This window comes from Oryctolagus cuniculus, chromosome 7, assembly GCF_964237555.1.
Source record: "Oryctolagus cuniculus chromosome 7, mOryCun1.1, whole genome shotgun sequence".
NCBI lineage: Eukaryota > Metazoa > Chordata > Mammalia > Lagomorpha > Leporidae > Oryctolagus > Oryctolagus cuniculus.
In genome coordinates, this window is record NC_091438.1 from 28,624,978 (window position 1) to 28,652,647 (window position 27,670).

A 27,670-nucleotide genomic window follows, 5' to 3' on the forward strand; every position below is an offset into this window, starting at 1 on the left:
CATGCAAATAATGTTTATCTGACAGTTCAAATCTGACCCCAGATGCAGAAGCAATAATCAAGCGCCAGAAATGCTGGGGGGACAACACATGGAGTTTTTGGCATATAAACTCATAAGCACCAATGTCCTTGTTTGCAAATGGAAAGTGGCAAAGTTGCATTTGTCTACAATAGTTTAATAGGGATGTGAGTAAGTGAAGCAATATCTCACTGTAGATATACCATAAAATGTGTTAACTGGAACCTCTAAAGTGAGGTTGGATCCTTATCAATTTCTTCTATTCCAGATGATCAGCTGAACTCAGAGGAAAAGAAGAAGAGAAAGCAGCGGAGGAACAGGACAACTTTCAACAGCAGCCAGCTGCAGGCTTTGGAGCGTGTCTTTGAGCGGACACACTACCCTGATGCTTTTGTGCGAGAAGACCTTGCCCGCAGGGTGAACCTCACCGAGGCCAGAGTGCAGGTAACTCAGATTGTGGGAGGTTGGCATCAAGTGTTCCCCTCCTTAGAGGAATGTCTCAGAAGGCTATTTAAAAAAACACCAATTGTAGGTTTTAGACTACAGCTGGTACTAGTAAGGGTTACAAAGAGGCAGCCCAAGGACAGAATCCACTTTCTAGCAGTGTTTCCTTGTGCAGCATAATATTTTTAAAACTCAACTTGAATGACTTTAGATAGGACAAAATATTCCTGACTACCGTTCATCTCATTCACATTGTTTCTGACTCTTCCAGATTCATATTATAGGCATTGTCCATCTGAGCATTTACATCTGCACTGCCACCTTCAACTTGAACTCTGGGGTGGCCAAGCAGATTAGCTCCCTTTTTCTCACCTTGGATTTCCTTTCTAGCATTTGGAAGTGTATAAACCTTTGAGAAACTTGTTGTAAGTACACATTATCACGAACACATGTGTAGGAAATGGATACATAGGAACTGAATATGTTTAAATAGTAGATGATTTTATTTATCCTCACAATGTTGGTTAACAAGGGCTAGGGCACATTAGGACAGGACAAAGAGAGAATAATGATCCTTGCTAATATTAATGCCATGACATGTCAACTAAACACTAGATTTCTGGAAAATAATACAAACCTTGATTAGTAGTAGTAATAATAATATAAATCACTAATGCTACTTGAGCCCTATGTGCCAAGTAATGTTATTTAGATAATCAATCCATTTAATCCTCACATCAGTCCAATGGTATGCATTGTGTTCTTCATCTTGCAAATGAGGAAACTGAGGCACAGAGAAATTCAAGTGTTTTGTGCAATGTCACACAAACAGGAAGTACTGAAAGAGTATTTGAACAAAAATACACAGATCTAGAGTTCATGCTTTTAATCTCTACAGTAGACTTTGTAAAAACAAGAGTCTCATAACTAAATTCTTCTTTAAACAGTGCTTTGCTATCTCTGTTGAAAGATTTTATTGTTTTCCATATTGCCTGTTAACAAGCTGCTGTTCTGATAAGGAGGTTGAGTCAAATTTGTTTTGTCTTCCTGAAGAAATTATTATTTATATACCCATGCTCTGTCTGAGTTGGCGGGGTTTCCTTCTGCAAGTGATAACCCTCTACCTGATAGAAACTGGAGCTAGACCCCAAGGGTCTTGACTAGGGTAGGGACCCTATCTGTGCCCTGAAACAGTTTACTGATGTTGGGAGTTGAAGCAGAGGTCCTGAAGTTCTCTTCAGCCTCAAGAGAAGGTGGGAAGGAGTTTTCCCTGTGGGAGGAACAGAGACTTCCCCCAAAAGTGTTCTCCAAGAGACAAAAATAAAACCCTCAATGACAAAAGAAAGAAGTCGTCTGGGCCTCGTGGGACCGCTGAGTCTAGGTTAGGAGGAATACGAGCAAGGGCAGTTCCCCAGGGCTCAGTGGAGAGTGCTCCATGGGGTAAAACTCAGTTCTGGTTTCTCCACCCTGCACTGAATGCAGAACTGGGAAGTCTGTCTTCCCACACCCTCCTCCCCGGTGGTGCTCTTCACAGCTCTCTAACCACACTCTGCCATCCCTTTTAAACTCCCCATGTCTCTTATGCCCCGATCTCAACTTGCAGTGGCGTAATGCATGATTTTAACCCAGTAAGCTACAGCACTTTAAGGAACCACATTTGCTGTGGTTATATAAATTTTAAATAAGGAAAACTGAATAGGACAGTGGTGAAAATTGAAAGTTAAATGCCAAAAGGCCGTTTATGGGTTGGGAGACTATCACAACAGGCATATGCCTTCTTCCTCCTTTCCCATGCCATCATGGTCTAGCAACTTTCAGAAAAGTGAACATTTCACCAGCAAACAGGTGAGATTCTCCCTCCATGACTTTGTTCTTTCTTCACAAAGCCTTATTCTTCCCCAAGAACAGATTCCCTTCTGGGCTTTTTCATACTTATGGCTTTCGTGTAGCATGCTATGCAAGTTGCAGATGAACCAACTCCCCCCGCTGGATGGAGGCTACATTTTATTAACCTCTTCAAAATTAATTTTTACTCCTCCAACATTTATCAATCACCTTTTGTACTCCTGGGCATGTATTTTGTTTGTGGGGGGATAAAAAGGATGCTTGCCATCTCCCTGAGGATGTTATGGACTTGGGTAGAGAAGACAGTTGTGCAAACCATACTGTTATAATATTGGAAGATGATTTGTACATTGGAAGAATGTATGAGAATTTGTGACAGAGTGTAGGAAGCATGATCCAAACTGCCTGGGGAAAACAAGGGAGGATACACATTTATTAAGCACCCACTGTGGACCAAATCTTTTAACTATTTGGGAGATGGGTATTATTATCTCTAATTGACTGAGGGATGAAGGAGCAGATCAATAAGTGAAGTAGCCAGTATTTTTATCCAACTCTGTTATACCTTTAAGTCAATCATGTTCTGCACAGAGGTGATGTTAGAGTTGAATCTTAAAGTGTATATGGTCTTTGGCCCTTGGAGAGAGAAGGGGAGAGTGTCATGGGCAAAAGGAACTCCTGGTGTGAATATACACAGGAAATAGCTTGACACATTTGGGAGTCTTCAGGTAGTCTTGAGCCTAGGTTAGGAGATGGAATGATAGAGAGCCAGTGCACGGGGTTGGAGCTAATTCCTGAACAGTGTTCTCTCTGTGGTAAGAAATTTTGGTTTTATTCTCTGAGGAATGAGGAAACCTCAGAAGGTAAGTCAGGGCACTGATGCGACTATATCCACATTTAAAAATTTATTTATTTGGAAGTCAGAGTTACAAACAGAGAGAAGGAGAGGCAGAGAGAGAGCGAGAGAGTGAGAGAGCGAGAGAGAAGTCTTCCATCTGCTGGTTAACTCCCCAGTTGGCCGCAATGGCCAGAGTGAGCCCATCTGAAGTCTGGAGCCAGGAGCGTCTTCCGGGTCTCCCACGTGAGTGCAGGGGCCCAAGGACTTGGGCCATCTTCTACTGCTTTCCCGGTCCATAGCAGAGAGCTGGATGGGAAGTGGAGCAGCCGGGACTTGAACTAGTGCCCATATGGGATGCCAGCATTGCAGGCAGTGGCCTTACCATCTCCACCACAGCACCAGCTCCAATTATATCCACATTTAAAATGACAACTCCAACAGCAATGTGGAGGGCACATTGGAAACTGAAGAGCTCTGTGTATAAGAAACCAGGGAAGAACTTTGCCAATTTCCACCAGGCCCTTTATGCTGCACCACCCCACAGGGCACCCATCATGTGCTGCTTCATGTGAATGCTGCTTCCTAGGTCCCTGCAGGCATCTCTACTATAGAATTCTCCCACACTTTGTCATACATTTTCCTAGTTGCAGCTAAAATACTTGTTTTGCATTTTTTCAGATGTGTGTGTCTTCCTTTAGTAGATCGTGTGCTGCTTAAAAGCAGAGATTCAATCTTTCTGACCTCTCTCTTGCCAGCTTTTAGTTTTGGGCCTGGACTACAGCAGGCACTTTGTAAAGCTTTTTTTGAATGAGTAAATAAATGGATATAATTCCTCCACAGACTGGAAGAGTTGATCATGAGTTGGTGTCCTTAAGTTCAAAACCTCAGCTTTATTTGTGTGCACATCAGCAGATTAACCAATCTCATTGAAACTGTCCCCTCAACTCTGAAATAGAAGTAATAAAATCTTCTATGTGGCATTGTTGTGATAACTAGAAGTCGTGTATGTGGTGTGCCTGTGTCAGTTTATGTCCCTTGTGGCATTTAATAATGACAGATGTAGTAATACTGGCAGTAGTAGATACTGTCAGTGCTGTCCGATTCCCTGGTACATACAGCATGCAGCTCAGTCAGCTTCCAGCCTTTAGGATCTGCATTGCTCTGCTAGAAGTTTCTTTCTATAACTCCAAGAGATGGCCCTGCTTGTGTTTAGCATTTCCAGAAGTGTTGGAGTGTTAATACCCATGATTGGGAGAGGCCAGGGTACAACTACCCAGCACTCTCACCCTGAGGAGAGAAGACTCAGAATCATATATACTGCATCAGTCTTAGTGTTTGTAGTTCCTGCAGGATTGAGCCAACAGAGAGGCAACTGTTTCATAGCATACACTTTAGCAGTTGCATTTTCTTCTAAATTATTTCCTTAACCCTTACTGGTGTTTCTTGCATTTCCCAAATAAAACAGTTTCTTTTTAAATCTTATTGGATGGTCTACTTTTGGGGAAATGCAGAATTTTATTTAGATATCTGCTCAGCATTATAAAAGCACATGAAGTGTTCATGTTTTGAAGAATTTTGAAAGAGCTTTTAGAAGTCATTGTATCTGTGGTGGAAGTCTGATGAGATTTCTTTTTTCATGATTACAATTACAGGAGGGCTTATAACCTGTATTTTGCTGTCCCATGGTTTACTCACAGATGCCATCTTAAGGTCTTGATTGCTGGAAGTATTTCATGGTGCAATTATAATAGTTTAACTCTTCTAGCTCTAGAGCATGACCCACGGAGGAAGCAGTATGGTGTTTCTACTTTCTAGGAAGAATTCCAAACCATTTTATATCTTCCATGGAAAGACATTAAATAGTAAAAACAACCAGAATCACATTTATGTAACCACTTTTTTTCTTCTCCTTCCTCGTGCCCTTATCTCCTCCCAATGATCTTCCAGGTGTGGTTTCAGAACCGAAGAGCCAAGTTCCGCAGGAATGAGAGAGCCATGCTGGCCAATAAAAATGCTTCCCTCCTCAAATCCTACTCAGGAGATGTGACTGCTGTGGAGCAGCCCATCGTACCTCGTCCTGCTCCAAGGCCCACCGACTATCTCTCCTGGGGGACAGCTTCTCCGTACAGGTGAATGACTGGCCCACTCTCCCTTGCTCCACTTCCACATGTTTCTCAGCGGTCAGTCTTGTTCAAAGCTGTTTGTGCAGCTGGCTGACATTTCTTACTGGGTTGACCTCTTCAGAGACATTCAACTTGCTGACATCCCCAATTTTTCACAGCAGATTACTAGTTGCCCCAGGAGCAGGGTTTGGGGCAGAAGAGAGAGGGGCAGGCCATCAGCAATCTCCTCTCGGACTCAGGAACTCTTGCAAAGGTTTCAAAGATGGGGAAGAATCTAAAAGAAAAGATCATTAAGCTATACCCAGTGTCCCTCTTGCAACCTTTCTGGAACAAAACTTTATTCCGCTTCCAAATTTAAGATAGATTTGTTTTATTATGTTCATGTAGGGATACTTGTAAGGCTCCAAGTATAGAGCCGAAAGCAGTTCACAGTAAAAATGATTTCAGGTGAAAAGAAAAGAAGGATGGAAACATGGAAAGGAGGAAGGGAAGGAGGGAGAGAGACAGAGAGAAAAAAAGAAGTAATTCGCAAGTTCATTCTGGCTGCTTTCATGGCCACAGCTCTTTGCCCGTAGCTTGGGATTTCTTGATTCCAAATGTCTTCTTTTTCTATTGTGAATTCTTTTCTTCTTGACTAAAGTTTTCTTTGGAGATCATTGTGTATGTGTGTGTATGTGTGTGTGTGCATATGTGCACGCTCATGCATGTACATGTGCTCATGTATGCATGTGTGTGGGGGCGTGTTTCTTTTAAATAAAATCAGAATGTATAAAACACACCAAACTTTTATATTAACAAGGTGAAAAGGTTGGAACAAAGTTAACAGAGTACTACTTCAATCTCACAGAGAGGCTTTTAACCTCTGTTTATTATGCTGTCCAGAAAATATAGGTTAAGATTAGAAAGGAAGCAGAGAAACAAGTGCCTGATACATTGTGATCAGTCTAGAGTGCCTTTCTTTGAACTTGAACCTGAGCACTCTTAGAAACCATGCCAGAGCTATATGTTCTCTCTGGCTGATTTTTGTATTCACAAATGCATTCATTATGCTTTGGTTGACCTTTTCACTGTTTAGATTAACTAAGGAGAGGTTTGTAACTAGTTATAGGTGACTGTGTCTCAACCAAAGCTGAATTCCTGATGGGAAATGGCACATTTGTGAAATGCAAATACTTCTCAAAGGTTGATAGTATATCTAATGTTCTTTCTGTTCCAAATCATTTCTTTGAGACAAACTCTAAAAATGCCTTTGGGGATTTTTTTTTTTATTCCCTAGGGTGGAATTAACTTGAATTTCTTTTGTCTTAGTACACAGAGACACCATGTATAGGAAAATCCTATTCTGGGCTTCCATTCATCTTAGATATGGTATCTTACTGATTTTGAAAGATTAGATAGATCTGTGCATTGTGTTTAAAATTTAAACTCCTCTCCCATTAAGACTTACTAAAGCCATATTTTGAAGAACATTGTTAAGTCACATATTCTTTGATAGTTTAAATAGCTGGGAGGTTGCTTTGTTTCTTTTATAAATTTTGGTCATCCATACAGTCAGCAAAGGGCTTGTGAAATAGATGAGTAGCTCAAAGCCTCATGTTTTAAGATGTCTGGTTGGAGTTTTATCATGACCAGGAAATAGTGCTCCTTTTTCTACATGGGTCCTTGTTAGGAAATTTTCACACTAGCTATAAAGAGTCCAGATGGCTGCCATGTGGTCTTTACCAGTGAGAGACTGAGCAGAGCACACTGCTTGAATGGAAATGAAATTCTTCCCAAGTTAATCAGGTTATCAGGTTAGATTACCTGAACCTCAGCTTAAGCCTCAGTGTCTACATCATGTATTTTGTATATGGACATCTAACTGAAGCTAGCAATTTAAGTGTGCCTTTTTTGGGAAGTACTCTATTTTAATGGAAAAAGAATATATAGGAATACTAGATGCATTTTCAAAAACACCCATAATTCTATCATCTTGTTATAACTAGTTTGTTTACTTTTGTGGTTAGAGTTCAATATTTTACATAAGTGTAGTTTTAGTGTACATATTGTTTTGTATTCTGCTCTTTTCACTTAAAATCATATAACCTAGTACCTTTGACTCATTTCATGGTATGCTTTTTATATCATTGCTCTCTTAGATACAGAGATTGTAAAAACTAATTAAAACACTATCTTAGACTCTGATTGTTCATATTCTGTATGAAGAATAAATTAATCTCCAAATATAAGCAGAAATATGATGGTCTAACGCAATAATTTAATCAAAAATATTTTTGGACTTAGTGTTGACTGAAGTGTTTATATTTTGGTTAATTTCTAAAAGTGATAAAAAGTGATACTGTTACTTGGAGACTTTTCTGCTATGTTTAGGATCAAAATACATCATGATTTTTGGTAGGAAATATAAATATTGTTAAGGAAATGTAAGAGAAAACAAATCATGAAAAGCAAGGAGACAATAGACCTTTGTACTATGGAAACCCACTCACTATTCGTGTTGTACTGTTGTGTGAAGTTAGTTATTTCACATGTGACATTCATTAAAAGGCATTTGTCTTGGTTAATCCTCGGATCACTCTTGTGTGATAGCTCTGCCCCGTTCCAGTTCCAAAGAAGAGGACACTGATCACTTGCCCAAGTTTAAGGCTTCAGGAGGCAGAGTTAGACCTTGTGTTTGTGATCCTTGCTTCTCTCCAACATGTTAGGACACATGATTGTATATTTTTATTAAAAGCAAACATTGCATTGTAATGGAAGTAGAAAAAGTGTAAGACTTGAAAAGGATCGAGGCTCTCTTTGTGACTGAAGGTCTGTCTCAGATCAATGGTGTGTGCCTCAGCTGAGGTCCAAAATTTAGGGTGTCCGGGCATCCCATTTGGGTGACCCATACTTGGGTAGTTGAAGGACAGTGAGCAGAGGGCAGTCTGCTGACTTCACAGCTCTCTCTTGAAAGGAGAAAGGGGGACGCTTGGGCTCAAAAGCAGTTATTTGCATATGGTTAGAATTATGGGTGGGACAGAGCCCATACATTTTTTCTGGATGTCTTTATATCCAGAGTTGTGACTGTACTATTTATATCTATACTGGGACATTTTTGAAAGTGAAAGGGAAGTGATATTAATTATTATGCTAGTATAACAGGTATAAACCAAGATTGTCCCTAGCAAACTGGATCATGTGGTTCACTGTAATTATAGCACATTGTGGCCTCCTTCATTCCCTCCTTGACCATGTTAGAGATGATGATGTTAGGTAGGCAACTGACTCACCAGAGGGAGCAAAGCATTCCCTAACATGGACACTACTTCCTTCTTTTAAAAAATATTTACATTTATTTGAAAGGTAGAATGACAGAAAGGAAGAAAGAGAGAGAGAGATAAATAAAGAGGTCTTCCATTTGCTGGTGCATTCCCCAAATGCCTGCAACAGCTGAGTCTGGACCAGATCAGTCAGGAGTCAGGAACTCCACTGGGTCTCCCACATAAGTGGAAGGAACCCAAGTATATTGGCCATCATTTGCTGCCTCCCAGGAACATTAACAGGAAGCTGAATCAGAAGCAGAGGCAGGACTTGACCCAGGCATCCCAATATAGGATGCAAGCTCCCTAAGCAGCATCTGAACTCACTGGGCCACAATGCCCACCTCTACAGGTGTCTTTTTTATCTTCCTTTGTCCTGTTGAAGGAAGCTTGTTTTGGACACAAACCCACAGGTTAGCACAGAACTATTTTCCTGGGGCAAACTGTGAATCACTAATCTTGTAATGTTTTGCCTCTTGGGTAGCACTTATCAAGTGTTGCATTGTTGATTGTTCTTGGACATGAAGTAGCCAAGAAATCTTTCTCAGAATCCCCCTTTCCTATGAGAGGCAGATAGCAAATGGCCTGGCTCTGCAGTGTTGGTCTGGAGTGCCACTTTCAGAGGGAGGGCTGGACTTCAAAGAAAGCTAGTGGCAAGAGAAAGAGAGACCACCATCCTTGTCTGCATCGCCCCTCCCCCAACCTCCTCCTCCCCCACCTCATTTGATCGCGGTCATGGTGCTGCCTGACTTCTGCTGAACGCATTTGGCTCATTTCTCCCTTTCACGCTTTCAAAAATAGATCCTCGTCCCTCCCAAGATGTTGTTTACACGAGGGGCTTCATAACGGATTCTAACGGAAGACACTGAAAAGGTAAACTTGTCAGAGGGAAAAGGGTGGCTGCTGGGGGTAGGGTTTAAGTGGGAATTAAGTGTGTTTAAGAAAGTGGGGGTTGCAGTTCTAGAAATGTAAGCAGTGAGGTCCTTGAGTGGGGAATCCTACTGGAAACCAGAGCTGCAAGAAAGTGTGTCCATAAAATTAGGGGCAGTGTGTTACGCTGGAGTGGGACTCATCCAAGATTGTTGCATATGGGAGTCGCTTGCAGTTGTTGTCACCCAGCAGATTCCGATTCACTAGGCCTAGGGTGGGCTGGGATTCTGCATCTAACTTGCTCCCTGATAATACTGATGCTGTCGATGTTCGGCAGCAGTGTACACTTTGAGTAGTGAGGTTTTAGATGACTGTAGGATATGGGATAGGTCAGAGGAAACTCTGTTCTTGTCCTGTGTCCTGATGGTCTTCAGACCAGTGGGATCATTGAGCAAGCAGTAGCTTGCAGATGTGTCACAGGGATCTTCGGAAGGAAAGCAATATGTATTTAAAAAATTCTTTCAACAACGGGAAGGATGCAAGAGGTTTTATATTTAAGAATATTTCTAGAGAGTAAAGCTAAACATTGCAGAGAATCGCTGAACATGTAATGCAAACTGAAGGTTTACTGGTAGTATGTGGTCCAGGTGTGTCCACAGTAAGAACTCGATATACTTTAAAAGCCATGATCTGAATTTCAAAAACAGAAGTTATATATGATTATTTAAATCACACAAGATCACTTCCAAAGAACTTATGGAACCCCACTTTAAAAGCAAATTCTTCTAGGAAAAATGTTTTTGAATTCCCTTAGATGAAGCAAGTATACCTCTATGTTCTTGCCCTGACAAACAAACCAAGAGATGGTTTCCAAGATTCACGCATCACAGACTCTCCAAACCACAAGCTCTACAGCACTGACAATCTCTTGAGCTGGTGAAACCCCAGGATTTCGGGAAATCTCACAGACTTCTTGGGCTGACAGATTTGCCTTTGGGGTGAAATGTTAAAGAGCTTTCATCATTTGTTCAAAAAGGCCAAGTAGAAATCAAAGTTAGGACTAAAAATTAAGTCAAGTGGCATTTTATTTTCCCCCAAGCCATCCCCCATTGTTTTGTGATTCGCAGGACTTACACTGTGGGTGATTAGAGAGCAGAGGACAGATGTCTGTAAGTTTCTTAACTTGAAAATTATACCATGAATAGTATTTTCTACACTTTGGTGTTTGGCAGTCATTTTTCCTCATGAAAACCTTTCAGGGTAGGTTGAGTTGATCAAAAATGATTTGTCTGCCCTGAAAACTACTCTAATTCTGCTGGTGATTAGCATTGTGCTGTCTGTGGTTAGGCGGCATCTGCTAGGAATCTCCAAATAAGGCGATGGAAAAATTTCAAACTTGCTTAATTCCAAGCTCTGTGGAAGTCCCAGAGCAGACTTTGCTGAGTCAATCAATGGGATATAAACATTTCATTTTCATCTCTAATTTCTCAATGCATTTTGTTTGGCAATGTAGTTTCTTGGTCACGGATACAAAACAACTTTACTGAAAAACTAGATACAAATGGTGCTTTAATCAACTCCTGTGAACCCAATCCTAGGACTCAGCTCATGCCAGCACCCTGCTTACAGGAATAAATGGTTCTTATTCAGAAAGCAAGAGCCACAGGCAGAATCTCTGGTTGTTGATAAGCAGACTCTTGGTTGCTATCATGTGTTTAATCTATATGGATCATTTGGTTTCAATCATGCCTTTTTAACCCGGGAATCTTAACACTATATAGAAAGAAGTGGTCATTTTACAGGGTCTGAACAGCCTTGTAATTTGATTGAAAATACCTAATTACCCTCATTGGTTTTCGCCTTGTGAGAAAACATTTCAAGTTTCTCCTTTTCCTGAAACAGAGCTGTAGAAGTTTCCATGACATGGAAAACAGGTGGTCATGAGCAGTCTTTCAGATTGGCAGCCGTTCAAGGCTCTCTTGCATCTGTTGTCACTTTAGTAAGAAAGTCCTCTGCATCTTATTGCTAATGCCATTTTTAAAGCATGACTAAGCTACTCTTGGAGTACTCACTCATTAATTCTGCCTTTTTTGACCTGTAGCAAGTCTTGCTTGTCACTGGTATGTCGGAAGATTGTTCAGTGCTTGTCTGTGTGGCACATTCAGCTAAGTTGAAAAACTATACCATGTCAAACTGCTGAAAGAAAAAAGTGCTTGCAATCCTTAGTTTATGCACAACTGTCCCTGGAATCCTCATTTGTAGGATTATATATTCTAAATGTTTCTTAGGAGGCAGTGAATTAAGATGATCTCTATTCTTTTATCCTGTATCTTATGGCTGTGAAATTCTGGAATAAGATCAATTTTGGAAAGTTTATAGCTATTGTAAATATTTATAAAGTAAACATATTATCACTTACTGTGCTCCTAGGGAATTGAAGAATTCATTCGTTAAGATTAACTGCCTTATTTATTCTCACATTCCACTTCATTAAGGGCTTTGTCACAGAATCACTAATACAATGGTGTTCCTACAACAGCCCCCACCTTATAATTGGACAAAAGAACTGTTCTCTACTACAGAAACACAGGCTGCATAAAAGTGAAAAATGTTCTGCAGAATATCCAAACTCCTGAGCAATGTAGGATTCTAATTCCAGTGATTTGTTTTTGAGTCAGAAAAGTGATCAATATTTATCTCATTTGGGATGTGATTGTCAGGAGTGTATTAGAGAGACAAACAACATTTTCAAAGAATGTGTTACCATTATAAGTCCTCAGGTTAGACTAGCAGATGATAAAGTCAGAAACTTACGATGTAATTATGGCAGAAATGAACAAATCACTACTCTAGTAGACATTTGTGGAAAACAATCCCAGCATCTTCAATAAATTAAAACAATCCTCCAAAAAAAAAAAAAAAAAAAAAAGGCCGGCGCCATGGCTCAATAGGCTAATCCTCCGCCTGGTGGCACCGGCACACCGGGTTCTAGTCCTGGTCGGGGCGCCAGATTCTGTCCCGGTTGCCCCTCTTCCAGGCCAGCTCTCTGCTGTGGCCTGGGAGTGCAGTGGAGGATGGCCCAAGTGCTTGGGCCCTGCACCCCATGGGAGACCAGGAGAAGCACCTGGCTCCTGGCTTCGGATCAACATGGTGCGCTGGCTGCAGCGCGCCGGCCGTGGCGGCCATTGGAGGGTGAACCAACGGCAAAAGGAAGACCTTTCTCTCTTTCTCTCTCTCTCACTGTCCACTCTGCCTGTAAAAAAAAAAAAAAAAAAAAAAAAAAAAAAATCCTCCAAGATCTCAATTCTCATTGTCTGCTAAAGAAATCAGACACATTTTAATTAGTGGGAAAAATGGTTAATTTCTATTAAATAGGACTCTCCCTGTCCAGCATCTTGAAAGACAGAAAACACATTCCTCAGAAAATTAGTCCAAGTACTTAAGTGCTGTGCTCCTTGGTAACCTACAATATACCATCAGGTAATTTTTTTGTGTGTGTTCTGTTTATGAAGTTTTAGACTTCTGTTTTCAGAAGTCATTCATTTTTTTAAAAAAGAATTTATTTATTTATTTGAGAGGTAGAGCTACAGGCAGTGAGAAGGAGAGAGAGAGAAAGAGAAAGGTCTTCCATCTGCTGGTTCACTTCCCAAATGGCTGCAACGGCCGGAGCTGGGCTGATCCGAAGCCTGGAGCCAGGAGTGTCTTCCGGGTCTCCCACATTAGTGCAGGGGCCCAAGAACTTGGGCCATCTTCCACTGCTTTCCCAGGCCACAGCAGAGAGCTGGATTGGAAGTGGAGCAGCCAGGCCTCGAACTGGCACTCATATGGGATTACCAGCACTGCAGTTGAAAGATTAACCTACTGTGCCATGGCGCCGGCCTCAGAAGTCATTCATTTTATTCTAAGTCTTTAACACATAAAACAGATACTTAGAATTTCAGCTTCTTTCCTATGTCTTTAAGTTGACACTTTACATGTAGCATTTTTAGGACTTGTTTCACAGAAACCTGTTTGGGAGAGGATGATTTGGTTAATATGTTAGTATATAACTTAGGTACCTATCCCAAATTCAGCTGTCTTTTTTTTTTTTTTTTTTTTTTTTGACAGGCAAAGTTAGACAGTGAGAGAGAGAGAGAGAGAGAGAGAGACAGAGAGAAAGGTCTTGCTTCCGTTGGTTCACCCCCCAAATGGCCGCTATGGCCGGCGCGCTGCCGCGCCGATCCAAAGCCAGGAGCCAGGTGCTTCCTCCTGGTCTCCCCTGTGGGTGCAGGGCCCAAGCACTTGGGCCATCCTCCACTGCCTTCCTGGGCCACAGCAGAGAGCTGGACTGGAAGAAGAGCAACCTGGAAAGAATCCGGCGCCCTGACTGGGACTAGAACCTGGGGTACCAGTGCCACAGGCAGAGGATTAGCCTAGTGAGCTGCAGTGCCGGCCTCAGCTGTCTTTTAAAACAATAGATATTTGGTTTATCATAGAAATTTCCTAAGCATAGATTTTTACATTTTGTGCTCTGGTAGGATATTGAATGGAAATATGCGTTTTATTTAGGAACTAAATTATGATAAACATTTGGGCTTTGAAAACAAAGGACATTTCTTTGTACACGTAAACGAATTTGTTCCCTTGTTCTGGGTTGTTCTGGTCATATATCCGACTCCTAAGTTAAATGTACCCTAACTGTGGACAAATGCTGAAGTTATAGTCTATTGTATAAACTGTGCTAGCATTTGTTCACTTTCTACTATGAAGAGGTATTTTTAAAAAGATATATTTTTATTTATTTGAAAGACAGAGTTACTGAGTGAGAGGGAGAGACTCAGAGAGACATTTTCTATCCACTAGTGCACTCCCCAAGTGGTCACAATGGTCAGGGCTGGTCCAGGCTGACTAGGAGCCTGCACCTCCTGCTGGATCTCCTTGATGGTGGCAGGGGTCCAAGGACTTCGGCCATCTGCTGCTGCTTTCCCAGGCACATTAGCTGGGAGCTGGGTCTTAAATGGAGCAGCCAGGCTTGAATTGGAGGGTGATGCTGGCATAGCAGGCAGCAGCTTAATCTGCTGTGCGACAATGCCAGCCCTATGAATAAATAGTTTTGATGGAACCAAGAATATGAAATCATTCACCCCTCTTTTGTCATGTCCTCTTGACTTTGTACTTTCTATTAAGATATCATAATTAGTGGAAGGATTAATTTTTTAAGAATCAAAGCATATTCATCAGAGTTTTAAAGAAATTATTACTCAAACAGGATGATAGAGATCAGTACCATTGAGCTGGAATCAATTTAACCACACTATATATAGTTAGTTCTCAGTTACTTGTCTATTTGTTTAATACTTCATGAATACAAATTTGTGCTGGGTATGGTGGCAGCTCTTCTTGCTGATACAGTTGTGAACAAGGCAGATGTGGAACTTATAGTTGAGCACACTGAGATGTACTAAACAGATTATTAAGTAAAATTGAATTAGGTGCTAAAATCAAATATACACGGTACTAAAAAAGAACTGAAGCTTGTCTGGATGATGATTGTTTACTCAGAAATGATGAATAAGGGTGAATCAGGAAAAAATGAAATAGAGGAAAGTATGATCCTTTTATTTTTAACTTCTGAGTCTTTCTCCTTCTATGAGAACACACATACACATGCACACATCACTCACCCACACACGTATATCACTGCTATAAAGATTTAAACTGAAGATACATATTTCTGGAAGGACTGAGTGATCTGGGACTAATCACATTTCTCTAAGTTAATTTTCCTGGGTCAATTGCTAGTAATTGAGTTAAAATAGGTTTTATGAGCCTTGACTATATGGTGTTCCAAATAAGCACCAGTGATATATTCTATCTATTTGTAGAGTAGCTTTAGTTTTCTCTTTCTGATCTTGTCACTTGATCCCCAGAAACACAAACTCCTGTGTGGCTGACAAAAGTCCATTGGAATGCAGACAACAGAAGAGCACATGTCATTCCATTTATAATTCTATCTTGGTCCAGCCCTCAATTGGAAGGGAATTTGCTAATCTTAGAAACAACTAGAAACATTTTCATTTAAATTGAATGCCTTTTTAACTGTTTAGTATAAAAGATAATTTGCATCTAAGTCTACAAAACCATTTCTTTAAAAGAGATACATAGATGCAATAAACAGAAACCCACCAATGACAAATTTCTGCCCAATTTTCTGGTGTTCCTAGGTCTTAATTATAATCTCTGATAATGAAAAACAACTTCAGGTGTTTCTTAGCCATTAAGGACAGTGGAAACAGTTACTTAGGTCAGAAATGCTTAAACTGGAGCCATTGAAAATTTATCTATGAGACTGAAATATTTCCAAAATAACCAACCCAAGGGTAGTGTGTGTTACTCAAGTGCTTTTGAGGAGAGGGTACAAAATCAAGACAATTGGGATAGAAACCTTTTGACTCGGCAGTGCTTGGTACCAGCAACCAGTGAAGCAAGAATGGCAGAGACACTATCTTGGGTTGCTTAACCTATTCTCCAAGCACACTGTTCTTTATGGTATTTGTTCATTAAAATCTATGAGAAGATCAGCTGCCTAGAATGAAGAACAAAATTCTCTTTAGTTTGTTTTTAAATGCCTGCTTCTCTTCTCACTGCCCCCACAGGCTGGCCATGTGGGCAGGAAGAAAGATTAAGTAATGTTTTAATTAGTCAGCTGATTAAACACCTGCCATTCAACTTGAGCAACTTTCTCCTCTCACCCCAGAAATAAATCATTACTCACTGTATCCAACACAGCAAATCTCTCTTTCTCTCTCCCCTTGTCTCAGTCTCCTCTGCTTTACCCTGCCCTTCAAAACATGGCCACCCTTCTCCAAATGCCTTAGATTAATGGAAAGCTGGGGCTGTAAGGGACCACAGAGGTCATCTAGTTCAACCCACCCTCCCTTGCCTGCCCCCATCGTGAGAGTATATCCATCTGGGGCATGGACATGCAGCTTCGTGAAACTAATGCCTGTTATTCTCCCTGCTCTCTCCTTTGTCCCTACAGCGCCATGGCTACTTATTCTGCCACATGTGCCAACAATAGCCCTGCACAGGGCATCAACATGGCCAACAGCATTGCCAACCTGAGACTGAAGGCCAAGGAATATAGTTTACAGAGGAACCAGGTGCCAACAGTCAACTGAGGAATAAAAATTAATTAAACAGGCCTAAGAAGAAATCAAAAACCATAAGACACCTATCCTGCTCTGTCATTTCTTCATCTGCTGGAAAAAAAAAAAAAGTAAAAACAAATAAAAAACAGAACTAAATATTGGGACCATGGCAGAGAAAAGCAGGAGAGGAGCAAAATGAAAATTAGTTAACAAATGTTCCTCCTCCCTCTGGGATACCACCACCACTTGTTTCTGTGTGTGTTTATTTTGTTTTTCTTTCTATTCATGCTTTGCTTAATATATTCTGAGCTTCTTCAGTTAGACTCAGCCCACCCACTCCCATGATTGTATGAAGTTTAAAAAAAAAAGTCTACAGCAGCCAAAGAAACCATATGTATCTGACTGCAGAATCGTTGCCTGCAATCTTCTTCACCTGTTTGAACCTCAGTGCCTTATTCTGTCGTCTTCCCAGTTCTTTGGAAGCTCTAAGAGCTTTTGCAAAGCCTAAGTTTTTCTGAAATATCTTTGCCAGACACGATTCCCTTTCTCATTGTCTCCATATCTGTTGGTCATGGGAAGGTTTTTCCATCAGTTACTGGGGAAAAGGAAATTGTGTATAACATCTGGTCATAGGCCTGTCTGATCCAATGTGATTGGCTGTGTCTGGTTAGCTCTAGATCTAAGCTCTAGATTTAAGCTCTAAGCTATAGATTCTAATTGTCACCATCAACACTACTCCTCACGCTTATTCGAACAGCCATCTTAAGTTAAAGATAATTCCAGTGTTTGAATAACTTGCTGTCACTGGCTATCTGAGAGAAGAAATATTTTTCACTTGACAGAGGAAGAGAAATTTCTCTAGGAAAACAAAAACTGATTTGAGAAAGGCATGGCCTACATATCTTCAGTGCCTTAAGGATAGTCAGATGCACACTTATATATATACTGTATATATTTATATATTTTATATATATATATAAAATATTGCAAGCATGAGTTTGCAGTTTCTCAAACACTACAAAGAGCAAAGTTCACACCATCACTACTGTCCTCATCTCTGCATTGATGAGACATTGATTAGGGATTTTTCTTCTTTTCTTTTTCTACACAAACTTCTTCTTCTTAAGACCACCGAGCAACTGATAGGACAGTTCTTTGACAATATCTCGTTTTCATATTAGGGCTTTAAATGAATTAGAACTTATGTGAGGCTCTGAAAGTGTCCTTAAACTTAGAGACTGTGCTCTGGTGGAACGCTGACGTATTCTGATCTACCCTGGGAATTACACTTGGAAGGAAAGCCGTGTAGTCATCTGTCCTTCCTCCAATCAGCAGTAGTATGAAAGAGACATATTTAAGTATAATACTTAAAGAATTGTCAAGATTCCAAAAATGTCAAAGGAGATCATGGGTTATTTTTACCTTTGAATATTTTGAAATAAAGTTTAGCATCTAGGGCTGGGAACCAGGACTGATCTTCCTTTATCTCTTTCTGTTTGTTCCCAGCCATGCTTTTGCAACTTGCCAGGTGGATTTGACCAAACCACATTACCATGCTGTGCCTCAGTTTGCCTGTTTGTAAAATGGGTTTTTAAACAGTACTTACCTACCTCACAGGGGTGTTGTGAGGCTCTGCTCACTTGTTCCTTCATTCTTTCCTGTATTCTCTGTATTTCCAGCACTTTGCAGCCGTGGGAGGAAAGGAATGATAAAACTGTATCATGTTAATGGAATTAAATGAGTCCTGGAAGCCTTGTCTTCTAGCAAGGAAATGCTACCTTGCTACACATACTTATAACCTTGTATTTGGAAATGAGAAATGATTTTATATTTTCACATCTCTCAAAATCACATCATTTGACCAAAGAATAATTTAAGACACACAGAATACACATATATTTTTAACTTCTCTTCTCATCTTGGCCAGCTTGGTTGTAATAATTTTAGTCAGCACTGATGAAAAACCTTTAGATTGATTTTGGTCAGTTATGCCCACTTTTGTACTATGAGTGACAGGCAAGAAAAGTTGTGTTTAAGATGCACTTTCAGCACACATCTGTATTTCCCTTGGCATATCTGATTGAGCTAAGGTGATGCATTCTGAAGTCTAACAACCACCAATCTGAAAATGTATATCAAGTATTGACTTGTTGCTTCTTTAATAAGAAGGAAAACCATAATATGCATTTTGCTTTCACCAACTGATTTCCTCTTCTTTTAGTCCACTATTAAAACATTTCTTACTGAATTGTTCATGGAGTCTGGCTGAACAACTCGCATTACTTGCTTCACTATAAGAGTCCCTTGACTCATTCTTTTATCCAATAAATTGCTGTGGATCATCGAGTTTCAAAAGAACAGCATATCCTAACAGAAGGAAACTTTCTTTGATTCTGAAGGAGTGCAATCCAAGAAATGGGTCAACTCTGGGCGTTTGGAGTATGGGATAAACAGCTGAAAGCTTTGGGTTATTTTCAGAGAACAGAAATTACACATGAAAAGATTTGGCCAAGAAGGGGGCACTCTTACAAGGTGGGTAGCGAGAAGTAGGGTCTTCATCTGGGTATCCATTTACCATGGCATACAGAAAAGCCTGAATTCATGCACCCAAATGGTAGGTAAACTGGATAGGTTCATCCAATGCCTTGGGCAAGAGCCATCTGAGAATCTCATCCGCTAACTAGGGCTGATCATCCATAAGGATGCTCCTTACTGGTGAGCCAGTACCACAAGCATCAATTAACTAAGCACTTGATCAAGAAATATATATGTAGTAAATGCACTCTTCAGTTTTATTCACTTATTGTCGATTTTTTTAAAGTGTGAGTTTGATATGTGATATGGAGGAGTAGCCTCTGGCTCTCAAGCCTGTTGTCAGAGAGGGCCTCAGGGCCACAAACTTCAAGGCATATCCTTGGTTCTTGACCATCACATCTAGATACAGATGAGTACATTTGAACTGTGTCTCTGTCCCCAGTCCCTCCTCAAACATGATGCTGATCTGTAGTGTACTTGGCAGGTTAAATTAAACCAGAAGAAGTGACCTAACCAAAAAAGGGAATGGCATTTAGGGTTTAAAGATCTCATAAGAAATGTAATATGTAAATTATATCTTGCTTTATGATGTAAAATATACATTGTTTGCGCTAGAATAGAAATAATTTCTTTTCAATAAAATGAAAGAAGGATACATTTGGATCTGCTTTTTCTTTGGCCTTTGAACTTCAGAAACATCTGTTATTATCTGAGGTTGCATTCAGAAGAATGAAGGTAAGAAGGGTTCTTAAACGAGAGAATTGCTTTTTATCTGACAGTGATCCTAATTTCTATACAAAAAGACAGTTTATTGTTCCTTACAAATAAAGACAATTGTCAGAAATAAACAGCGGACATGTATTGGTAAAGTGGGTAAATCTACAGTGGAGCTTTTATAGTTTAGCTCATTTTCCCCCTCATCTTTAGCATTGTTAATATCAGATAACATATGAAAAAAGATTACCTGTGAAACACAGGCTTTTATTTTGAAATAAATAAGTAACAAAATAAAATTTCTTACGCATAGTATGTGTGGCAATGATGAGAGTAGAGGAAAACAAATTGTGAGATGCAGATTCCATTTTCACACCAACTAAAATTCGGTTTGAAAGCCAAGTCTAACATGAGCAAATGTATACAACAGTTGAAGACAATCAGTTAATGCATCGAATGGATAGAGCAGCCAGGAGTCCAGAAGAGAAAGAAAACTCACCATGAGTTAGAATGGGAGGAAGGTTGGGCCGAGATTTGAGTAGGATTAGCAAGGATTTGGCCAGGTGAAGAGGAGGAATGACCATTCAAACACAAGAGGAGAGGAGCAGGGGTAATGCTAGGAATGCAGGAATGAGGAATTTGGATTCAGGGAGCAATGGCAAGGTGGGCCTGGGGGAATGGAAAATCTCTTATCTTTTTTTAAAAAATTATTTAGTTTTCATGTTTCAGAGACAGAGAGAGAGAGGAGAGAGAGAGAGAGAGAGAGAGAGAGAGAGAAAGAGGTATCTTTCTTCATCTACTGGTTGGTTCATTCGTCAAATGCCTGCAAGAGTTAAGTCTTTGCCAGGCTGTAACCAGGTCTTTGGAAATCACTTAGTGTTTCCCATGAGAGTGACAGGGACCCAAGTACTTGAGCCCATTGTGCAAATTAGCAGGAAGCCGATTCAGAAGCAGAGCCGAACTCAAAAAGGTTCTCCAATATGGGATGCTCATATGCATTCTAAATGGAATCTTAACTGAAATTGGACATGTCTCCCTAAAATTTATATAAAAATGTGGCCCTTTAAAGTTCCCCAGAAGCGCCATCTGGGATGCCACATATGCTACCAGGATTTGGGGTGCCATACGAATTCACCATGTGCTTATTACTAAACCCCCAATATTAATAAGCCCAAGAGCATTCTTGCCTAATATTTAGAGAAGAATTCTAAATACTGGCACAGATAAACGAGGCAGCACGATACCTTTTAGGCCTTTATTTAGTAAGAAAGATGCATAGAAGAGTGAGAGCTTTATTTAAGAGAGAGGTAAATATTGGTTCATACTGAGCACCAGGAACCAGCCACGTGGAGGAGTGTCTAGGCCAGGAAGCCTAGGGCAGGTGGCCCGAAGGCCACACGCCCTGGAGGCGCAGGGCTACAGCAAGCCCCCTCCTGGCAAGAGGCCAGGGAAAAGGGAAGCCTCGGACACAGCGTGTCCCAGGCTTTTAACCCACTTCCAGAGGGGAGTGGTTAGTAAACCTGATTGGCTGGTGGGCACCCAGGTGCGACCAGGTAGGGGAATGAGGTCACACAGGGGCATGGCGAAGGCGTGGTCTTCCAGCTCACAAACCTAATCAATTTTAACCTGTATGCCTGCCTGAAATTGGAAAAGACCCCCTAAAACTTTACACTAAAATGTGGTCCCTTGAAGTTCCCTCGATATGGTTTCGCGGGTGCCACATGTGCTACCGGAATTTGAAGTGCCTTACGATTTCACCACGGGCTTATTACTAAATTCCCAATATTAATAAGCCCGAGAGGGTTCTTGCCTAATATTTAGAGAAGAATTCTAAATACCGGCACAGATAAACGAGGCAGCATGGTACATTTTAAGCTTTTATTTGGTGCGAGAGGCATCTAGGAAAGTGAAGCTTTAGTTCAGGTCGGAGAGAGGGGAAAGTCTGGAAACTGGAGTAGCGTCCACACCACTCAGAGAGCAGGCCAGAGCCACGTGCAGTAAGCACCTCGAGCTGCTATCCACCGCTTATCACCGGCAGCACAGCAGAGGCAGAGAGCCTTTTGAGACACTCCCTGCCTTTTTATATATTTTCCACAGGGGAGTGGCTTGTGGGCAGGTGGGCACTCAGGTATGGTCAGGTAGAGCCTGATGTCACATGGGGGCATGGTGGGGTATCAGGTAGGGTGTAAGGTCACACAGAGGCATGACGAAGGTATCAGGTAGGGCGTGAAGTCACACAGGGGCGTGGTGAAGGCGTGGTCTTCCAGCTCACAAATCTAACCAATTTTAGCCTGTATGCCTGCCTGCTTCATGCCTACTTCATTAACCACTGCAGCAAATGCCTGTCTAGAAGTCTATTTTTCAGCAGAGTGGAAGAAAATACTGGAGACTGCAGTTAAGCCTCAACCTTACAGTGTATTTCACGTCAAAGAAGTTTGGACTTTTCTCAGGCCATGGATATCCACGGAAAAAGATAATCAAAATGGTGTTTTGGTAGGATTGTTCTGGTAAGAAGAAAGGTAAACTAGTGAAGAAGAGGAACTAGAAGCAGATAAGAAAGATTTTGCTGCAGGAGGAAACAAAAAACCAAATAATGAATAAAAAATTTCTTGCAAGAGAAGAATCAATAGGACTTCATAACAAGAAAAAGAGAATGGAGTCCAAGATAATACTGGTTTGAAACCTGGTGATTAGGAGAATGAAACACTGGAAAAACTGACAAAGACAGAAACAGCAGAGACCCAGGTACAGAAGATAATGGCAGTTTTAGATGTATTATTGAACTGAAAACCCAAATATCAGCACCTTGTAAGTCAAGACATGAAAGTAAGACTTGGTACAAATGTTAAGGATGGAGATAAAGCTTAAGATTAATCTTTTAAAAAATAAAGATTTATTTTTATTTATTTGAAAGGCAGAGTTACAGAGAGAGAGAGAGAGAGAGAGGGTAAGAAAGAGATCTTCCATTCACCGGTTCACTCCCCAAATGGCCGCAATGGCCAGGGCTGGGCCAAGCAGAAGCCAGGACAGAGAAGCTTCATCTGAGTATCCCACATGGGTGCAGGAACCTAAGTTGGGCCATCTTCCACTGGTTTCCTAGACACATTAGCAGGGAATTGAATCAGAAGTGAAGCAGCCAGGACTCAAATTGCCACCCATATGCTTTGCTGGTACCACAGGCAGTGGCCCAACCTGTTACACAGCAATGGCTGCCCAAGATTAACCTTTTAAGAAGATGGCACTTTGAAGAGAATGAGCAAGTTCTTGCAGGTGAGAGACTGTTCATTATAACTCAAATATTTCTGATAAATGGTTTGAGAAGTAGCTCCAGTCTAGGGAGGAAGATTGGACTCTAAAGAACATCTACAGTTAAGTAGATGGCTATGTAAGTCTTTCAAAGGATGTAAGGTGTGAGTGTTGAGGTGCAACACATTAAGCTGCTGCCTGATACACCACCACATCCCATATCAGCATGCCAGTTACAGTTGAAGTTTGCGGTTTTCAATCTAGCTTCCTGCTATTACACTCTGGAAGGCAGCAGGTGATGGCTTGAGTGCTTGAGCTCTTGCCACCCATGTGGGAAAACTGGATGGAGTTCTGGTCTCCAGGCTTCAGCCTGATCCAGCCCTGGCATTTGGAGAGTGAAACAATAGATGGAAGACCTCTCTCCCTCTCTTTCTTTCTTTCTCTCTCTCTCTTTCTCATACAGGCAGATGAAAAGAAATAATTAAAAAGATGAGGCGGCAGGGACAGGTATTTAGACTAGCAATTAGACCTCATGTCCGATATCAGACAGCCAGGGCTTAATAGCAGCTTTCAGCTTCTGGCTCAATCTTCCCACTGGTGCAGACCCTGGGAGGTAGCAGTGATGGCTTAAGTAATTTTATTTCTGCTACATATGCAGGAGACCTGGATTGACTTCCGAGCTCCCAGCTTCAGCCTTAGCCCAGCCCTAATTATCATGGAGATTTGTAGAGTGAACCCATAGATGAGAGTTCCTTCTCTCCCTCTCTCTCTCCCACCCTCTTAAGTAAATAAGTAATAAATGATTTTTATTTAAAAAGAAGCTATTTGAGAAATAGAAAAAGAATTGGGTTTGTTTATTATCCTGGAATTAAGAAAAATTGTTGAAGAGAGAAGGGAAAGCTTAAGAGACTCAAATGCTAGTGTAGACCAGGTACTTAGGAATAGAAGAAAGTTCACTGGATGAATGATTTCCAAGAATGTACTTTACCAGAGTGCTGGAGAAAGTAGGTTGATTTAGCAAGCTGAAATAAGAATAGTGCTTTTTAAAAAATGGAAGTAATGCTCATAGACTATTTTCTTCACATTACAAGTTTGTTAATAAGGATTCTTCCTGTTACAGGTAGCAGAAACTTACCAAACTAGTTAAAACTGCAGAGAGGCCTGTATGAAGAATATCTCACCCAGTCTAGAGAAGTTCTGCTCCATTCAGAGCAGCACCAGGGATCCTAGACCCTGTGATGAAGCCCATACCTTGGCCTAATCAGTTTGGGCTATAACAAGGGACTGACTACAGTCAGGGTGGTTAAACAACAGACGTTTATTTCTCACAGTTCTGGAGCCTGGGAAGCCCCAGATCAGGGGGGCCAGCAGATTGAGTGTCTGTGGAGGGATTTGTCCCTGGGGCTGCCATCTACTAGGTGTAGCCTCACTCAGCAGAGAGTACACTTTAGTCTCTTTACATTCCTTTAAGGAGCTAATGTCATCATGGAGGCTCCACTCCCATGACGTTATCTCAGCTTACCTCCCCAAAACCAAGAGTGTAGGTTTAGGCAAGAGGGGGACATGGGAACAGGGGCAGAGAATCTGAAAGTTTGCTTGCTTGAGTTTGTGTTTTGGAGGATGTTCCAGTCAAGCTTATTTCCCAACATGGTTCTCAGAGGGTCCAGGCTACCACAAACCAGGATAGCAGCAGGAAACTAGTCTGAGTTGGAGATTAAACATGCAATATATGAGGATGCAGGTTGTCTGAGCAAGAAAGATCCTGCTATTTCCCCTTTTCTACGTCCTGCACAGTCTCCTAACCCTAGCTGTGAAAACCTGGCAAACTGCTTCTCAGGTAGTCAAGTTCATTAGGGAAACATGCCTTCTTACTATCTCCTTTACTTGTCACAAGTAAATAAAGCTTTTCTTTGAGCAGCTGTCACTGAGGCTGATTATTTTGTGACACTCTAAAGGAATAAACCTCTTATGTCCATTAACCCTTCGCAGAACCATGTCTTGGGGGGTCAGTTTCAACATATGAGTTTTGGGGGGACACAAACAAGACGTCACAACCTTACACTGGGTAAAACCTGTATACCCTTCCTTGAGCCACACTGATGGTCTTCAGACTATGCCCCTGCCCTAGGCAGGGTATGCAGGGCCCCCTGAAGGTGCCATCATGGAGCCTGCACCCTCAATTCAAGATCACATTCTAGGGATATGAAATTCGGAATTCCCTGACCAAATAAACCCAAGTCCATTTTTTAGGACTGCATAGTCTTCTTAATATTGAGTGGTGGCCACTCGGACTTACCCTTAATGGTAGAGCTAGAAACGGGCCAGGGGATTCCAATTCAAACCCAACAAAGTGGCATGTTCCAATGCCATCTTACTAGTCAGTTTAAGTTCATAATTGATCATAAGGATAGGATTAAGTGTCAAAGGGATCACATAAACAAGACTAGTGTCTAGTAATAATAACTGGTAGAATTAAAAAGGAGAGAACAATCCAACTTGGGAAGTGGGACACATAGCAGACTCATAGAATGTCAGATGTCCTAAATAACACTCTGGCCTCAGAATCAGCCCTTAAGGCATTTGGATCTGCCTAAAAAGCCCATGAGAGTTTCTCAGGCATGGGAAGCCAAGACATGGTGGCAAAAAATGACCTAAATGAAAGATCTCTGTGAGAGAGATCCCAGTGAAAAGAACAGATCATCAAAGAAGGAGGTACCTTTCTCTCAAGGGAGGAAAGAACTTCCACTTTGACTATGGCCTTGTCTAAATAAGATCGGAGTTTGTGAACTCAAGAGGCTTCCATAGCCTTGGTAACTCATGACAAGAGCCTTGGGTGATTACTGATGTCATAAATAAGAGTGCCAATTGTTAAATCAACAACGGGAGTCACTGTGCACCTACTCCCCATGTAGGATCTCTGTCCTTAATGTGTTGTACTATGTGAATTAACGGTAAAACTACTACTCAAACAGTACTCTATACTTTGTGTGTGTATGTGTGTGAAATCTGTTGAAATCTTTACTTAGTATATACTAAATTGATCTGTATATAAAGATAATTGAAAATGAATCTTGCTGAAGCATGAGATGGGAGAGGGAGTGGGAAATGGGAGGGTTGCAGGTGGGAGGGAGGTTATGGGGGGGGGGAAGCCTCAATAACCCAAACGTTGTACTTCGGAAATTTTATTTATTAAATAAAAGTTGAAAAAAAATATTGAGTGGTGGCCAAGGTGGGCAATGTTTATGGGGGTGGGGTGTGCAGATGGATTTCAGACATGCATGCCACAGTTGCTGCACATGTATATACATGCTTGTTTTTGGTGCAGGGTGGGTCTGGGTGAGAAGAGAAATGAGCAAACCACAGGCAGGAAGCTGGGGTCCAATCTTCCTCACATTACCCTGTTCTGGAAAGGAACTCCAAGTGGTCTGGGAATTCCAACAGCAAAACTGGCTTTCCAGGTCAGTATAAAGACTATTTGTTAAAGTCGGACAGTAGAACCATAATTTGTTTAGCAGTTATTATCTTGATTTGTAACACAGATATTTAGGCATAAATATGAAGACTTCAATTTTCACTTTTTTTCCAGGCTTGACAAGACCGCAACACTAAAGGATTTTTTTCTATGTCTTTTGCCACTTTTTAAAAAAATCTCTTATGTTCATTCTTTCCAATATGTCAGTTTTTGAGCAGGTAGAAAATATGTTTAGTGACACATTTTAGACTCATATTTAGACTCATATTCTTACAAGGGTCAATGGATCATTCATGCTCATCCTACACAGAATAGTCCAGGAGAAAAATTCTGATTCACCTGCCTTGGGGCATGTGTTTTTTTTCCGCAGTGGCACTGAGGACAGGGAGGTGGAGTCCTGTGATTTGGCCAGACTACAATATGTGGGATGTCTTCAGTGACAAATATACCAGCACTACATGGAAATGGCTTTGGAATAGTAGCAGCCTCCCATTAGAAGGGAAAATCCCATTTCCAGAAGGGAAGGAATAATAGACTGAAAAGCACAACATGGATCCAACACACACACTAATTTCTTCTAATTCATAATGCCATTGCCTAATATGGTGCCAAAAACTCCCTAAAGCACAAGACAAAAATATTTTGAGACAAGTATATTTTCCAGTCACATCTGTAAATGGTTTCTAAATATCCTGTAATGTTTAACTAAATTATTATTATGTTAACCATCCCTTATGGCTGTGAAGAGAGGCTAATAACAATAACATCCCTATGTATGGAAAAGCAAAGGGGAAATTATATATAGTGTTCATTCATCTGTGGCATATGACACCAGGCATGTTGAGGACTCACTTCCTTGAAAACACTGTGAGTTCTTTGGCCAATTGAACTGACTGCCCCCTGCTATGCATACGTCAACCATTGCTCTCCATAGTCAGGCCTGGAGGAGGGCTCCCCAGAGAACTGCCCTGCTCTAGCATCCCAGTGGATGAGTGACATACACATCCTTTAAGACCTGGCTTGAATGCCTTTGATTCAATTACCAGAGACTCCAGGACAAGGAACTTATGCCAGAAATCTGGCTGAGTCGTAACTCCTGAATCTGAAGCTATCCCAGCACCATTTTTTTCTTGATT

At 41.1% G+C, this 27,670-nt stretch overlaps 1 protein-coding gene across 8 annotated transcripts in view; it reads left to right on the forward strand.

Moving 5' to 3' along the window:
- Positions 1 to 27,670, forward strand: part of PRRX1 (paired related homeobox 1) — a 144,081-nt gene that overhangs the window by 64,749 nt on the left and 51,662 nt on the right. For 2 of the 8 annotated variants that reach the window (XM_051856116.2, XM_008264097.4), the window contains 4 exons: positions 287 to 462; positions 5,093 to 5,274; positions 9,369 to 9,440; positions 16,459 to 19,757. In XM_051856116.2, the coding sequence (XP_051712076.1) occupies positions 287 to 462; positions 5,093 to 5,274; positions 9,369 to 9,423 (413 nt within the window). In that variant the 3' untranslated portion in view covers positions 9,424 to 9,440; positions 16,459 to 19,757. Of the gene's footprint in view, positions 1 to 286; positions 463 to 5,092; positions 5,275 to 9,368; positions 9,441 to 10,251; positions 10,652 to 16,458; positions 19,758 to 27,670 lie in introns of those variants that run through there. The other 6 variants (XM_051856117.2, XM_070076717.1, XM_051856115.2 and 3 more) reach the window with 4 other exon arrangements.